This window comes from Homarus americanus, unplaced genomic scaffold, assembly GCF_018991925.1.
Source record: "Homarus americanus isolate GMGI-L3 unplaced genomic scaffold, GMGI_Hamer_2.0 scaffold31037, whole genome shotgun sequence".
Lineage (NCBI taxonomy): Eukaryota > Metazoa > Arthropoda > Malacostraca > Decapoda > Nephropidae > Homarus > Homarus americanus.
This window is the reverse complement of record NW_024722227.1, coordinates 3,792,521-3,807,577: the sequence shown is the minus strand read 5'-3', so window position 1 is coordinate 3,807,577 and position 15,057 is coordinate 3,792,521. Positions and strand designations below refer to the sequence as shown.

The following is a 15,057-nucleotide window of genomic DNA, read 5'->3' as shown; positions in this document are numbered from 1 at the left end:
AGTGTCCAGGAGCATTATCCATCACCAGGATCACTTTGAAGTCAATGTTCCTCCTCTGGCAGTACTGTTGGGCGTCAGGAAAAAATTGCTTGTCAAACCAATCGGTGCATAAAGACGTTGTAACCCAAGCTTTCTTATTAGATGTCCAATAAACATTGAGCTGTGACATATTGGCATGGCGGTAGGCTCTAGGACGGGCAGCACGGTTAACAACCAGGGGTTTCATCAAGAAATCTCCACTTGCATTAGCTGTGAATAAAACTGTAATCCTGGCTTTTGAAGTCTTTACACCCCCTTGCCTGTTTTTCATCCTCGGCAATGAAAGTGGTCTTGGGTGAGCGCTTCCAGAAAATGCCAGTTTCATCACAATTGAAGATCTGGTGTCGGCAATAACCACCCTCTTTTACAAGAGCTTGAAAGACAGGTAGATATATTTCTGCTCGCTCATTCAAACTAACTGCCGTTACGCCGTAAACAAAAAACACTCGGCGGGTCGACGGATAACAAAAGACCATGACAATGCGCGCTGTCCACTCAACAATGACTCGCAAAACTGGGAATGAAAATCGCTATTCTTGAGAAGCTGGAAATTTTAAGTGAAGCGAAACATATGAATCGCGAATCTAAAACTCGCTAAACTTGAGATCCTACTGTACTGTCACCCCGTCTGGTCCCCGAGATGTGCTAGAGACTATCAGTCAATTCGAAATTTTCAATGGAGTGCCATTAGACTGGTGCCTGCACTACGGCACCTCATGTACCCAGAGAGATTAGAATACTTTTTATTATTTTTTTTTTTTATGGAGAATAGCCCAACCGGGCACAGGTCATCGACCCACAATGGGGCCTGGGGGCTTATACTATAGGTGGGCAAGGGATGACTTAATTGAAGTTTTTAAACATCTCAGAGGGCAGCACTGTACTCAGTTGAGCATTCATACCTGAAGCAGGCCGATGCCCACCCTACTAGGGGTCACAGATTAAGGTTGAAGAAGCCACAAATTCAGAAAATTGCCAGATCAAACTTTTTGGAGTGAGGATTATAAACTCTTGGAACAATCTGTCAGAGAACAACGCGACAAAACTGATTGTGAGCTCTTTCAAGACCGGACTTGAGCAACACTGGTGCAGATACAGATACATTCAGGGGCCAGTACATGCTGGGTACTGTGTGTAACAGAGACAAATTCGACTGCCCAATCAGCTGATGAGCCGATCAGTGACAAAGAGGATAAAAGTAAAAGAAAATAAAGTATACAATGTATTTACACTCCTGCAAACCATATAAAATGACAACAGTAATACAGTATTGACTTGTTGCTCATCCTCTTAATAATTTTCTTATTACCATAATCATACCTCTTCAAGAAGTTCTAATGCAATGGTTCCTTGACCAGCCATAACATCAAAATTATCAAAGGGATGGATGACAGCTCTGCCTGTCTTTGATGAAATCTCTGCACAAGTTTCATTTCTGTAAAAAAGGAGCTTCATAAGCCCAAATACAGTATATAGGTATTCAAGGTTTGCAGTAAAAAGGCAGTTTATATCTCAATGTAATCTTTATTTAGGTATTTAGCAGCCGTCTTAGATATAAGGAAAATCAAAAGAGTGTGGCATGAAATTCCTTTTAATGACTGAGGAGATAAGCTGCGAGATACACCACACCGAAATGCCATTAAGGAGCCTGCACATCCCTAAAGGTGTGCATTGCTTTACAGCAGAATCATATAATCACTTTGCATAATATGTTACACATTTGATAATAATACTAATAATAATGTCATCTTTTTTACCATTAACCGCACTGTTTGGCGTACAACTGAATAATCCCTTCACTACAATGTCTTCGTATCTATTTTATTCAGGCTACCGTCAGACAATTTTAGTCAGCTGGGGAAGTTCCTTCTCGTAGTCAAGGGGTTAAACAAAACTTAGCTGCTTCTACAAGATATAGATTCAAACATATCCATAATCCATTTGCTCATAAATGTCCCTTTTTGCCAAGGAACATCTTACTTCATTCCTCTCTCTTCCTATTATAATTTTATTATTTTCATTTGGCTAGCACTAGATGATTACACTCAGCTGAGGAAACACCTTTGGTATTGTCAAAGTGCGATTCTGCATTTTTATCTCTCCCAACTGATATACTGTTATAGTGTATACATTCCCTCCACACCCCCAGTACATGTACCTCGTCTCCTCCCAACAGAAAGACACCTACACCGACACAACCCTCCAGTCTCTCTCCCGCTCACTAGCAAATGCTTCAAATTCACACTTCAGAGTTCACACCTCAGGCAGAGAGATTGTAAATGCAGGAGTAAAGCCAACAGTACATAGCAGAGTGGACAGTCAATGCAAGTGTGTAGAGAGTGTAGGTTCTGTCGGGGTCAGGAATTCGTGAGCAAACAGTTTCACCCTTACACGATGGCGAGTTGCTGTACCAAACCTCCCCACTAACAACAGTGTGGAACTGGTAACGAAGCAGAATGATTCTGGTCGGGAGTTGACAAACGAAATAGGAAGGAATTCATTAATATGAGCCGACAACCCTACTGATGAATGATGAGGAGTGATGCTAATATAATGTTTACTAAATAAAGCAAACCATATACAGGTAATATATAATGTGTGTGCGTGTATGTATATGTGTGTGTGTGTGTGTGTGTGTGTGTGTGTGTGTGTGTGTGTGTCCCTATACATCTCAGAATATAAAGGAGAAGTCAGATTTATAACAACATTAGCCAGTGGTCACACAACATCAAGCTATAGTAAGTAAAGCAGCCTGCAGACATGACAATAACAACATAGCTCTAAACAAAATTCATATTGAATACACATTCAAAAACTGATCCATCATTGATATGAAGATAAGAAATATTCCTTATAATATACTTCATGCTAGGATTTTATCATAAATATTGCAACAATATAGAGTAGAATCCCAGTCATTCAGCACATACGGGGATTGAGAGGTGACAAAGGAACCACTCTGCACCAATTATTCCAGCTAATGGGGCTATCAATGTATTCTAAATAACGTCCAATCCCAAACTTTTTGGATAATTGATATTCTACTGTACAGTATAATAATTAAAAAGCAAATAATTTCACTCTAACCTTGATGCTGGTGAAGCTTCACAAAAAACAAGTTCAGCACCATAGTCTCTGATAGCATCACACTTAACTTGTGGAGTTCCCTTTGGCACAACTACACTGCAAGGGAGGCCAGCACATCCTGACAGAAAGAAGAAAACTATTAATCCTGTGAAGTCCCCTTTTGTGTGTGTAGTCTTTATCCATCACAAATTCACATATCACAGCTTCAATTTATTGAACAATAATTTTTTTTTACTAAAATACTTTATTACTGCAACATGTTTATTTATATCACAATGCTATTACAGGTATATGAAAAAAATTCAAGTCAATGCACAAATTTTTTCCAGTTGAGAAGTAATCAACAAGATCCTTCTTGCTATGCTGTGTGACAAGGAAAATGATAGTAGCCTATTAACTTGCAATTAGCCAGGGCCAGCTCTAGGTTTGTCGACACCCCAGGCAACCTGAAATTTTGGGTGCCCTTAACCCTCTCTTTACCAAAATCTTGTTTTGTGGTACATGTGTACAGCATGAGCAAACATTTAAATAATACCACGGCAACTATCTGTGAGCATGTGGACTGTACCACGTTAAGCAGTGGATGTTTTCAGATAGAAGGTAAGCATGGTGTGGGCCTTATTTGTACACCATGTGGTGCCAACACAGAAATATTATGCATGCAGAAGATGGCCCCCTAACTTAAACTTAAAAGATTTGGTCTTCAATACAACCCTGACACAAGTGCAGGAGGTCCTCGTTATCCAAGCTTAATAGGGACTAGAAAAAAGCCTTGGATAGTGATTCATCAGATAAAAGAGAATTAATTCCCATAAAAATTAATAGGAATATGGTCTAATCATGACCATCCCATAGTAAATCACAGTCAAAAAGTTTAACACCTACGCCCCGGTCGACGTTCCGGAACGCTCGCCTTTTGGCAGCATTGTTTGAACGCCCAGCATGGGATATCAGGTTCCAGCGTGACTATATGCCTGTCACGCCACAAGCTCGGCCACAGGGAAGCTTCCTGAACATAATTACCTACCTTTGTTTGTTTCATATTCATTGTTTGTCCATTTTATCATGTTGTATCAAAGTAATATTGCTAAAAGTAGTGTACAGTGGTCCCTCGGTTAACGAGCACAATCCGTTCCAGCAGGTTGCTCGTTAACCGAAAAACTCGTTAACCGAAACCATTGTTTCAATGGGATTTTGGGTAATTGGTTCCAGCTCACCAAAAATTGCCTAAATTCAACAAAAAAGGTAGAAAAGTACACTTACTTTGAGGTGTGTATGTAGAAGGCTCCTGGATGATGATGATGATGGGAATTAGAATGGGGGTGGAGGAGAAGGAAGAAGAGAAGGCATTGGGGTGGAAGAGAAGTCACCCCATGGTGCCATTTCACCCATAAAATTTTAGTTCTCTTGGTGTAATTCAAGATTATTTTCTTTAAATCAACACTGCACTGCATTATATATTGTCAATATGTAAAATATATTTCAAAATGACCAATAATTTGCTTGGAAACACAGAAAAAAAGCGTTTAGTTGAAGAGAGTCTCAAGCAAGATGTTACCTCCACTGAAAACAGAGAGAGACTAACGCCTGTCTGGTGTGTTAACAGGCTGGATGGCATGCCAGAAACTAGTTTCTTTACCTTCAATTATGCTCAATAATTGTTAAAATGACTAAAAAAGTTAATATTAAACTTTTAAAATTATTGAATAGTATAAACTTCTTGATATTTACTAAAATAGTAAGGAATTTAAGCCCTAAAACCGATTACTGTATTGGCGGACTAATACTACAGCTGGTGGACCGCCAAATGCAAGCGAAAACATGTTGAAGTCGGCTAGTAAAAAACTCGTTAATCGAGGGATTGCTCGTTAACCGAAGTTAAGAATCTCATGGAAGGTAAATCGTTAACCGAAATCTCGTTAACCGAGGCGCTCGTTAACCGAGGGACCACTGTAGTTGCATTGTAGTGTAGTATTACTGGAAAATAATGCTATGATTATGGTATATATGTATTTATTTGTGGAATTATTATTATTTATATGCATTACTTACTCTACCAAACACAAAGACAGCAAGACAGCCTGGCGACAGACTGTGTGTGTGTGTGTGTCGCCGAGCACTTTTTATGAAAAATAATGCAAATAAAATAAATTATAAATTAATTATTTATAGGAAATAAGTATTATGATCAGTAAATATATGAATTACTGGCCATCCAAGACACAAAGACAAGCAGAAAATGGCTGCTAAGTGTGTAGTGACCACGAGCGTCAGCTATCAAAACAACACTGTCCCCTTATTGCCCTCGCTCCGCGCTACCATTTTCCCGCCACTGAGGTCCCAGGGAAGTTTTTAGAGGGTCAATAAATAGTTTTCTTATTTCTTTATGATTGTTTCATCATTTCAAAAGGTTAAAAAATATTTTTGGAGAAGTTGATTTTTCTCGTTTTACCCTGCATGGGGTACGGCCAGCAGCACCCTAGCCCGGGGCGTAGGGGTTAAATTGGTATCTTTTAACAGTTATATACCTTAGAAATATTTGTTAAACATTTGATTACTGTCCACATTATTTTAAAATATTATTTAACTTTATAACTTATTTAAGGTACAGTACTGTACAGTGATATCTCTGTTAGCCGGAACAACTGGTGCAGAGCACTGCCGGGATTGAGAGATTTCCGGGTAACGAGATGACTCTCTCATAGCTGGAAAAAATCCCTCATTCCCGGAATTTTCCAGGTAACGGAAAAATTTTCTCGTTAGTTTCAGAATGATGCATTATTTTATCTCTTAAAGGCGGAAAAAAATCCCTCATCCCCGGAAGTTTCTGGGTAATGGAAAAATATTCTCACATGTTCCAGAATGTGCGCATTACAGTACATGATCTCTCAAACCCGGAAAAATGTCCCCTATCCCCGGAATTTTCCAGGTACTGGGAAATTTTCCAGAAAATAAGCCCCTCGGAAAAATTTAATTCCGGCTATCAGAGAGTTCCGGCTTTGAGGGATTCCGGCTAATGGATATACAGTATTATTATAGTACTTAAATTCATTTGGGGTCGGTGAGTTGACGCAACACAGGCTACCTACCCACATGGTTGGGTAACTGCACACATACACACGCGCACACTCATTTCACTGAAAGTGGTTCATTGAGACACGTTATTAAAACGTTTTAAAAATTAGTAATTTTAACATATCAATGGATGTAGGTGGATGTTGGGAGAGGATGAATAGTCGGAGAATGAGAGAGAGGCAGGACTAGGTGGATTGTCTACTTGTAACAGTACCTTTGCTTTATATAAATATTCACCCAAATGAATAACACCAACTTATTCACCGAGTTATTCAACAATGACTCAGTTGTTGACGATTATTCACGGCTGACTTTGTAACTATCACAGAGGTTGAGCGTAGGTCAGCTGATGAATCAAAACAGCTAGCTCGCTCTCACGCCTCGTCCTCTCCTCTTTCACGCTCAGAGGAGGGAACAGATCTATACCACTTGATCAGGGAAGAGCACGTAACTCAAGTGTTCTCTCAAAGTGCATTCACAGCACTTCCCTGGAGAGAATTCAGAATTTATTCTCTCAGATTACAACTGTGTATATATTTGCTTTGTCAATACTGTAAAAGAAAACAGCAAGAAGTGTTTACATCAAGCCCTGCCACTTAAAAGAGTTCCAGAACTTATTTAAAACAATTAATGTGATACCAAAACAGCTATCACATATTGGTGGCAGCCAGTGAGACAAATACTAAAAACCAGTGCAGTATGCAGAAACAATAATTATTAATGAACCCAGTGACCTAAGTGACACAAATGGCACTTTAAGTGAATCATCAACAAACAAGCATTTTCAAGTAATATAAGTGGACAGTGGTTATAAACATTTGCAAAACGTATACACAGAAACATATTGGTAACAAAGACAATATAAAGACTTGCAGACCCAGCAGTTAACCCCCCCAGTACCAGCATACAACTCATGGTCACCCATCTGGAGCCGAGATCAACCAAGCCCAACCGAATGTTGTCTTAGTGTAGCCATCCAGCAGCCAGCACTACAACATAGGAGTACTTGGAAGGTTGTCATCGTGGTTCCAGACAAGCAAGTAGCCTCTTGCTTAAACAATCAAGCCTCTCCAGTGTGCAAGACAGGTCAGCCCCCAGGTTGATCGCCGCAAGACAGGTCAGCCCTTAGGTTGATTGTCGCAAGACAGGTCAGTCCCAGGTTGATCGCCGCAAGACAGGTCAGCTCCAGGTGGATCGCTGCAAGATGGGTCAGCCCCCCAGGTTGATCGCCGCAAGACAGGTCAGCCCCAGGTTGATTGCCGCAAGACACGTCAGCCCCCAGGTTGATCGCCGCAAAACACGTCAGCCCCCCAGGTTGATCGCCGCAAACGTGTGTGACATCATCCTTACCTGCCACAAGACGTGTTACATCATCCTTCCCAGAGTAGGACGTCATCAACTTCTCACGTCATAACCCAGCGTTAAAACTCTATGGACTCTTCGGTCAGGTAGATCACGAACAATCATTATTTTATAGACTACACAAACACAAGTGAACTTCAAGAAGTCTTCACATGTAGTCAATATAAAATATAAGCTATTTGCACAAGGGTTTAAAAGCAAAACTAAATAAACACATTTAGAAAGTAAGAGAGGACTTACAAAAAGTATATATATTTTCTATAATTTTACATACTTTTCATACTTTTTAATAATATTTATATTTTTCTCATTTCCAGAACTCAATATAAATATTTTTGCATTACTCCTTGAGTGAGTAACGTAGTGACTGTTATGCTGCAAGTGAAGTGATAAATATTCCTATTTATGGGCCCTTTTTAAAAAAATTTGGGTTGCAAACAGGAAATTAGTGACTCAGACTCAGATGGTCAGTTATCTACAAATTCACAGGAGCTAGTGGCAACTGATACCGGAAGTGAAGAATTATTACAATTTAGCAAAATACAGTAGCGTTAACACCTACTGACTCCTTAGCTAGCTGTGAAAATTTCATAGATTCTCAGTACGAGGACTTACACAGTAGACTCCTTAGGTCAGGTAACATTTACCCACTGCCTTTACCTGTTAATAATGCTAGTGCTTTAACTAACATAACAAAAATGGCAACAGGTGGCTCTACTAACCCACAGACTTCATTAGTCTGTCAAACTGTAAAAGTACTTCAAAATAACAATAAGGTACAAAAATTTACTGCAGAAGATGCAGATTATAATACCTTAACATTTTTGCGTAAGTGCGAAGATGTAATGAGAAACAATAATGTTGCTAACGATGAGGATAAAATCTCATACGTTCAAAGCAACATGAAAACCGGTAGTGGGGCAGATAGTATGATGTATGCGTCTGCCATTGATGAGGCAACAGATGACTATCCAACGTTTAGGAAACAATCCATATCCTTTTTCGGGTCAGGTACCAAAGGAGGTGCGCTTACTTAGATTTTCAGGATGGCAGAGCGTACAAGTAACTGTATTTGCAAATGACGCAAAAAAGCACAGGCTTTAGCCGGACACACTAAGATAGATCTCAAAACTTACATGGCATCCTCAAATTGGTTTGAGGACGAAGAAAAATTACCTAAAGAAAATTTCTACAATATCATTGAGTTCCTACAGTTTATTATGGCGCTACATGAACCTACATGCAAGTCAGCCATAAAGAAAGAATATAAAGTAGGGACTAAGCTTGTAGACTACGTGGAGGAAATTTCTGAACCGGTGGAAAATACTCCTAAGGTTTTGTCTGTAGCACCCGTAACCAGTTCTAAGGAACATCTACAAATTGTCACCGGAACCAAACCCAAAAAGGCACCTTTTTGCAAAATCTGCAAATGTAGGGGACATGCCACAGAAAATTTTTGGTTTGGGGAACAAAAGTACAAAAAACCAGCTAGCCCGCGGCAAGATCAAGGGAAAGGATCCTCCCTGGACTTTAAAAATCCAGAGAGTCCTACTAAACCAAAAAGTCTAAAAGGACACTACACAGCTAATAAAATACCAATAAACACTAAAGGCACTCATGGAAAGCGTTGTTCTTCAAGAAAGTCACCCAAGGTGAGATATTTAACCAAGTTGTTACTCCCTGGGAGAGGAGTTGGGCTTTTGAGACTTGGTGTGGATCAATTACAAATTGATGGTCATGTGACATCACACGCTAACTCAAGTGTCATCATGCTTGCCTTCATGATGTGCAAATTAGTGTCACAAATAATTTCACATATAAGGGCAGGTTCACACTGTGCACACATTTGACAAGGAACAACTATAGATGTTCTGGAAGTGGTGCAGAATATGATTTTGCATGTTCACCTGCATAAAACTGAAATTTGCGAGTGTATAAAGATGTTTACTTTTTCCTTACAAAGCACCCCCTAAATTCATCCTACATCATAGTCACCAAAGATACAATGTTAAGGATGGTAGGTTGGCTGTATGAGCCCATATACTGAAGGTTATCTCGGTCATGCCACCAGAAACAAGTCAAGCCTTTTAAGCCTTAGTCTATTACAGAAGAATTTTATGGTTACCTACAAAATTCAATTCAATCAAGTTGTTAATAATTGTCTTTATAATATACAGTAAAATACAAGTAATTAAATTTCAAAGGATAAAGCTTAGCTCATAGATAACCTCTTACCCACTAGAAGGCAATGTGATGGAGAGGGAGAGGAGGCTGGTGTCCCCAAACAGGTTCATAAATCACCTTTGCTATGCAAATGAGGAACGATAGGAAACTAATTACGTATAGTTCTTTTGTGAGAAAACTGTATATAGAAAACTACCTAACTTTAAAAGTATATTGTATTTTAGAAAATATGTTCCATTCACAGGATATGCCTAAGAAATTTTCAATAGCTGTATTAAATCTTCAGACTTACTGGCAGCATATGCTACAGCCTGGCCATGGTTACCACTGCTGTGTGTCACCACTCCAGGACTGTTAGGTCTTTTCTCCTTCTCTAAAAGCACCTGTAAATATAGAGCGATTATGTTAAAATATTACTGTACTATGAAACTAAATTAGACTTATAATGGGCTATGCCTAAACAGCTCATTAAAGAAATAAAAATTTGAAGGGTCTCATGTAAAAGTGGAAAAATTATTTTTGATGATGAAATAAAGAAATTGGCAATGAACTAAATGGGTAACTAAGGTGTGTGCATGGGAAGAGGAAAGTGTAAAATCTGGAATCAAAAGTGAAAAGTTAAGAAATTGGGGACTGAATTCTGAGGATTTAGGATTTTTAGGATACTAAACTGTATTGAATCTTGCAAGGTCCAACATGCACCAACTGACCATGTTGTCAAAGTAGCAGTCAATGTTCCCATTTGGAATATCTGGAACAGTATGGCCAATTCCATTACCTGTACTAAGAAGGTTTATTGTAATTGGCTTTTTGATAATGTGACCTAATACAAGGTTCTATGGGAATCAGATAACAAGTCTCCCATGTTAAATAAAAATTCTTCCCTAGTCAAAAAAAGAAATAAAGATACTGGTCAATGCCATAAGGTAAGAATGGTTTATGTAAAGAAGCATGAAATAGTAAAACTTTCTCTATAACAGTCTACTGATTATTTAATCTTCCCACAATATTATCAATGAAATTGGAAGTGACACTAACCGCATTGCAAGCACCTCTGGCTTTGAAAGATCCTGTCTTCTGAAGATTTTCAGCTTTAAAGTACAGCTGCCTGCCAGCAAGGCTGTCAAGGTTCTGACTCTTGAGCACAGGTGTTCTATGTACACATCCACTGATTCTCATATAAGCTTCACGAACTTCCTTAAGGCCAAAAGGAGCAGGCATATTGTTTGATTGTAGACTGAACACATTTATGAACTAAAATATATAGAACAACTGCATCAGATTATATATATATATATATATATATATATATATATATATATATATATATATATATATATATATATATATATATATATATATATATATATATATATATATATATATATATATATATATATATATATATAGTATAGTCTTCATTTACGCGGTCAATTGAACCCGTGGAGGTCCGAGTAAAACGAGAAACGCGTAAACGAAATAACAGAACATATGGGATTAATTGAAGTAGAGACTGGGCCGACTCCCAAACTCCACTTTTTCCGACACAATACGTACGTTGTAGTAAAAATAACATCTTAATTTTATGCTGGTATGCACACACAATTAATATTTAAGAAAAATATCAATAATATTAGGTTTTTTAACACTTACGTTAGTAGAAAAGATGGCTGGGCACACGGGGATGGGGGATTGGTTCCGAGGCAGAGGGCAGATTATTGGCCCTCACCTGTAGCACTTGTATCAATTGTATCACTATCCACCACAGAGGCTTGTAGGGCCTCTTTGTCAAACCCCTCAAAGTCCATATCCTCACTATCACTGACTTGGGCTGGCTGTAGTGGGTGGCGGGTGAAGAACTCGGTAATGTTTTGATGACTGGGTGACTGGTGAAGAGGATAAAAGTAAGTAAAAAGTGCCACCATTGAGAGCTTAGGGTCTAAATATCTACTGAACTCAGCAATGAAAATACAGTAAGAAAAGATCTATCAAAACAAATTAGGCTGTGACGGGTATTTCATCAATATTAACCAAAATCGGCATTGCAGACCCATCTTAAAATATTATTCATAACTTTACTGAAATAAAACTGATATTCCTGAACCGGTAATGTCTGAGAACAGCACTACCACCAGAAGGAATTGTTCAGATAAATATGTGTTTAATGGCTGTGGCTTCTTTTTCATGAGAATAGGTTCTTCTTGGTGTATTTGTTTGTTTTACTCAAATCTGATCTAAACACACCATAAAAACCTATTCTCATAACAATTTAACTTCCAAATCACTGTTGAAACCAAACCTAACCTAAACTAACCTCCACATGGATCAGCACTGTTGAAAACTAACCTAAATTATAACAGCTTACCTGTTACTGTGAAGGAGGAAAAGGGATAATATTTTAATTTCGGCAATCCCCATGTTTTTCCGACAGTTTTTGACATGTTTTGAATGACCTTGATCTGATCTGACTTAAACTAACCTAACCTAATCTAACCACAGAACCCAGGAACAATATCCAACCTAACCTAAATTCCTAAGATTCCCTGGATGACAAACTAAAATAACACTGGATAAAACTTAGCGATCTGCAGAAAAAATTGGTGGAGTACAGTGTTCTGGTCCATAAAATCAGCTTGAAATGAGTAACGGGCAAAGAATTTAATGTATTGTTCTCTTCTTATACCTGAACGTAGTGGATATTTTGCCGTGACCGGTTAAGTTCCTACTAACGCTGTTTACCATGAATGCACTCTCATTGGCTAAGTACTTTCTTTTTAACATTGTGGGGTTTCGAGATGTAGTCTCACACTCAGGATGGGTTGGAGAAAGGAAACTCAAAATGCATTCTCTGCACATATATTGTATTGGATGTACAGTGCAGCTTGGTACTGGGAAGCTGCTGCGTGGTTAGGAGCTTGCTGGTTCGGAAGTGTGGAGTAGAGAGAGCTGGTTGGTGAGGAGCTTGCTCAGAGGAGTTGTTGCTTGCTGCGTGGCTGTAGGTAGAAGAAGAGCGTTCATGGCGAGGTGAGGTCTTATATAGCGGAGGTAGGCGTGGCTTGATAGCTGACCTCGCTTTGTTAGGCGTCGATAGTAGCCCAAAAAGGAATCGGCTAGTCAGCGACAAACGGCAGTTGTAGTTGTAAGGGAAATTTCCACTACAACATAACAGGGGTTTGCCCCCCCGGACTAGGAAGTTAGGTAGGTTTCTTTGGTTGGTGAAGTTAGGTTCTAGTTAATGTTGCTTCTTTTCTTGACCAATACTGGAGCAGGTTCAGGTACATTCAGGAGTCGGTGCATGCCCAGTACTTGCCAACAGTGCGTAACAGGGACATGACCGACTGCCCAAGCAGCTAATGAGCCAATCAGTGGTGAAGAGGATATAAGTAAAAGTAAAAAGTATAATGATAAGTTTCCATGCTCAACAGAAATATGGTTAGGTATGTTTTTGCTACACAACGATCGACTCACAGCTAAATAGATGCCCAATGCTTTTTACTGCTGTCAGAGTTACGGTTAAATATAGTTCTCGCGTTGTTTGCCGATAATGGACAATTAGCCAATCAGAACTCACTCACGATAAAATAGCATTAGTAAAAACGGTAAATTTTTACAAGTGGATAACCATGAATTTTAACATCGGAAAAACACATTGCTCAACAACCAAAAAACACAAAAACAAATAAAATACAGTAGAAACTTTGCTGGTCATGGCAAGATTTTCACTGCCAAAACTGAAGTAACACATCCAACAAACGAATATTAACCGAATAGAACCTTACCTAACCAACCAAGGAAACCTACCAAACCTTACCTAACCAACCAAAGAAACCTACCAAACCTGACCTAACCAACCAAAGAAACCTACCAAACCTGACCTAACCAACCAAAGAAACCTACCAAACCTGACCTAACCAACCAAGGAAACCTACCAAACCTGACCTAACCAACCAAAGAAACCTACCAAACCTTACCTAACCAACCAAGGAAACCTACCAAACCTGACCTAACCAACCAAAGAAACCTACCAAACCTTACCTAACCAACCAAGGAAACCTACCAAACCTGACCTAACCAACCAAAGAAACCTACCAAACCTTACCTAACCAACCAAGGAAACCTACCAAACCTGACCTAACCAACCAAAGAAACCTACCAAACCTTACCTAACCAACCAAGGAAACCTACCAAACCTGACCTAACCAACCAAAGAAACCTACCAAACCTTACCTAACCAACCAAGGAAACCTACCAAACCTGACCTAACTTCCAAACGGGGGACTCTGCTTCCCGAACCCCCAGCTATATTACATAGGAAGTACTTATTTTGATATTTGTTACCAATGAAAGCAAGTTTGTTGAAGCGTCATGGTATAATTTAACGATTTTAGTGGACGTGAGAGTAAGCTAGGACCAAACAGACGACACGCAGTGACTTGAGAAGAACTATTGACGGTAAACAATTATTTCATGTACAACACACGCAGTGACTCATTTTAGTGTCATATCAGTTTTTAACCGTATTTTACCCCGCAATTTCCCTCATCCTTCATGCCCTACCCACTACAGGTGATTTATCATCGATAGAGAAAAACTAATATATATATATAATTAAAATAAAAAGTTGTTGGGTCTTTTAAAATACTATAATGATAAGAATATGTGGAAAACAAACCGAAATCGAACAGCTCTTTCTGTGGTAGTGCTGTTCTCAGAACTTACCCCTGAATCTGCATATTCCATACACAATTAAGAAATATTCAAAATATGAATAAGCACAGCTAATGTATCTAACTTTGCCAGTACGTTGAGCATGTTTTAGCATTTCAAAAAGGCTTGCTATCGTTTGATAATAAAATGTGAATTATCAAGAAATTAGTAACAATAATGTGGCGGCTACATATTAACACTTATTCCTACCACTTCCATATTAATATGGAAATTGCGTAAGACACTGAGACCTATAGACTGTAACGGTACAAATTCAACATATTACACTTAATACTTAATAACAGGCACCCTGTATTGTGTGGCACAAACAAGTCACCTTAGTGCCATATGCACTATCACGACTTTATGAGGAGCCGTCCGCAGATGACGGTCACATCACAAGGTCATCTTAATATTACTCAATTGTCTGTTAGCTTTTATCTTCTTAGCCACTTGTCAGCTCCTCTAGCCTGTATATTTATATACAGGATATAGTTACAACTAAAGTAATTGCGTCATACGAACAAAAACAGGATAAGTAGATATTATACTACTAATATTTGTTATGTTTTTTACCACCTTCTTCGCCACTGATCGGTTTGC

The 15,057-nt window shown here is 38.8% G+C and overlaps 1 protein-coding gene across 9 annotated transcripts in view; it reads right to left on the bottom strand.

The window, feature by feature from the left end:
- LOC121862307 (probable serine racemase) overlaps positions 1 to 15,057 on the bottom strand; it is a 34,794-nt gene extending 19,737 nt beyond the window's left edge. The window contains exons 1-5 of one of the 9 annotated variants that reach the window (XM_042360459.1): positions 15,034 to 15,057; positions 10,786 to 11,001; positions 10,040 to 10,130; positions 3,127 to 3,244; positions 1,360 to 1,474 (exon numbers count right to left, since the gene is read on the bottom strand). In XM_042360459.1, the coding sequence (XP_042216393.1) occupies positions 1,360 to 1,474; positions 3,127 to 3,244; positions 10,040 to 10,130; positions 10,786 to 10,968 (507 nt within the window). In that variant the 5' untranslated portion in view covers positions 10,969 to 11,001; positions 15,034 to 15,057. Of the gene's footprint in view, positions 1 to 1,359; positions 1,475 to 3,126; positions 3,245 to 10,039; positions 10,131 to 10,785; positions 11,002 to 11,400; positions 11,440 to 14,085; positions 14,311 to 14,466; positions 14,719 to 14,740; positions 14,881 to 15,033 lie in introns of those variants that run through there. The other 8 variants (XM_042360457.1, XM_042360454.1, XM_042360455.1 and 5 more) reach the window with 8 other exon arrangements.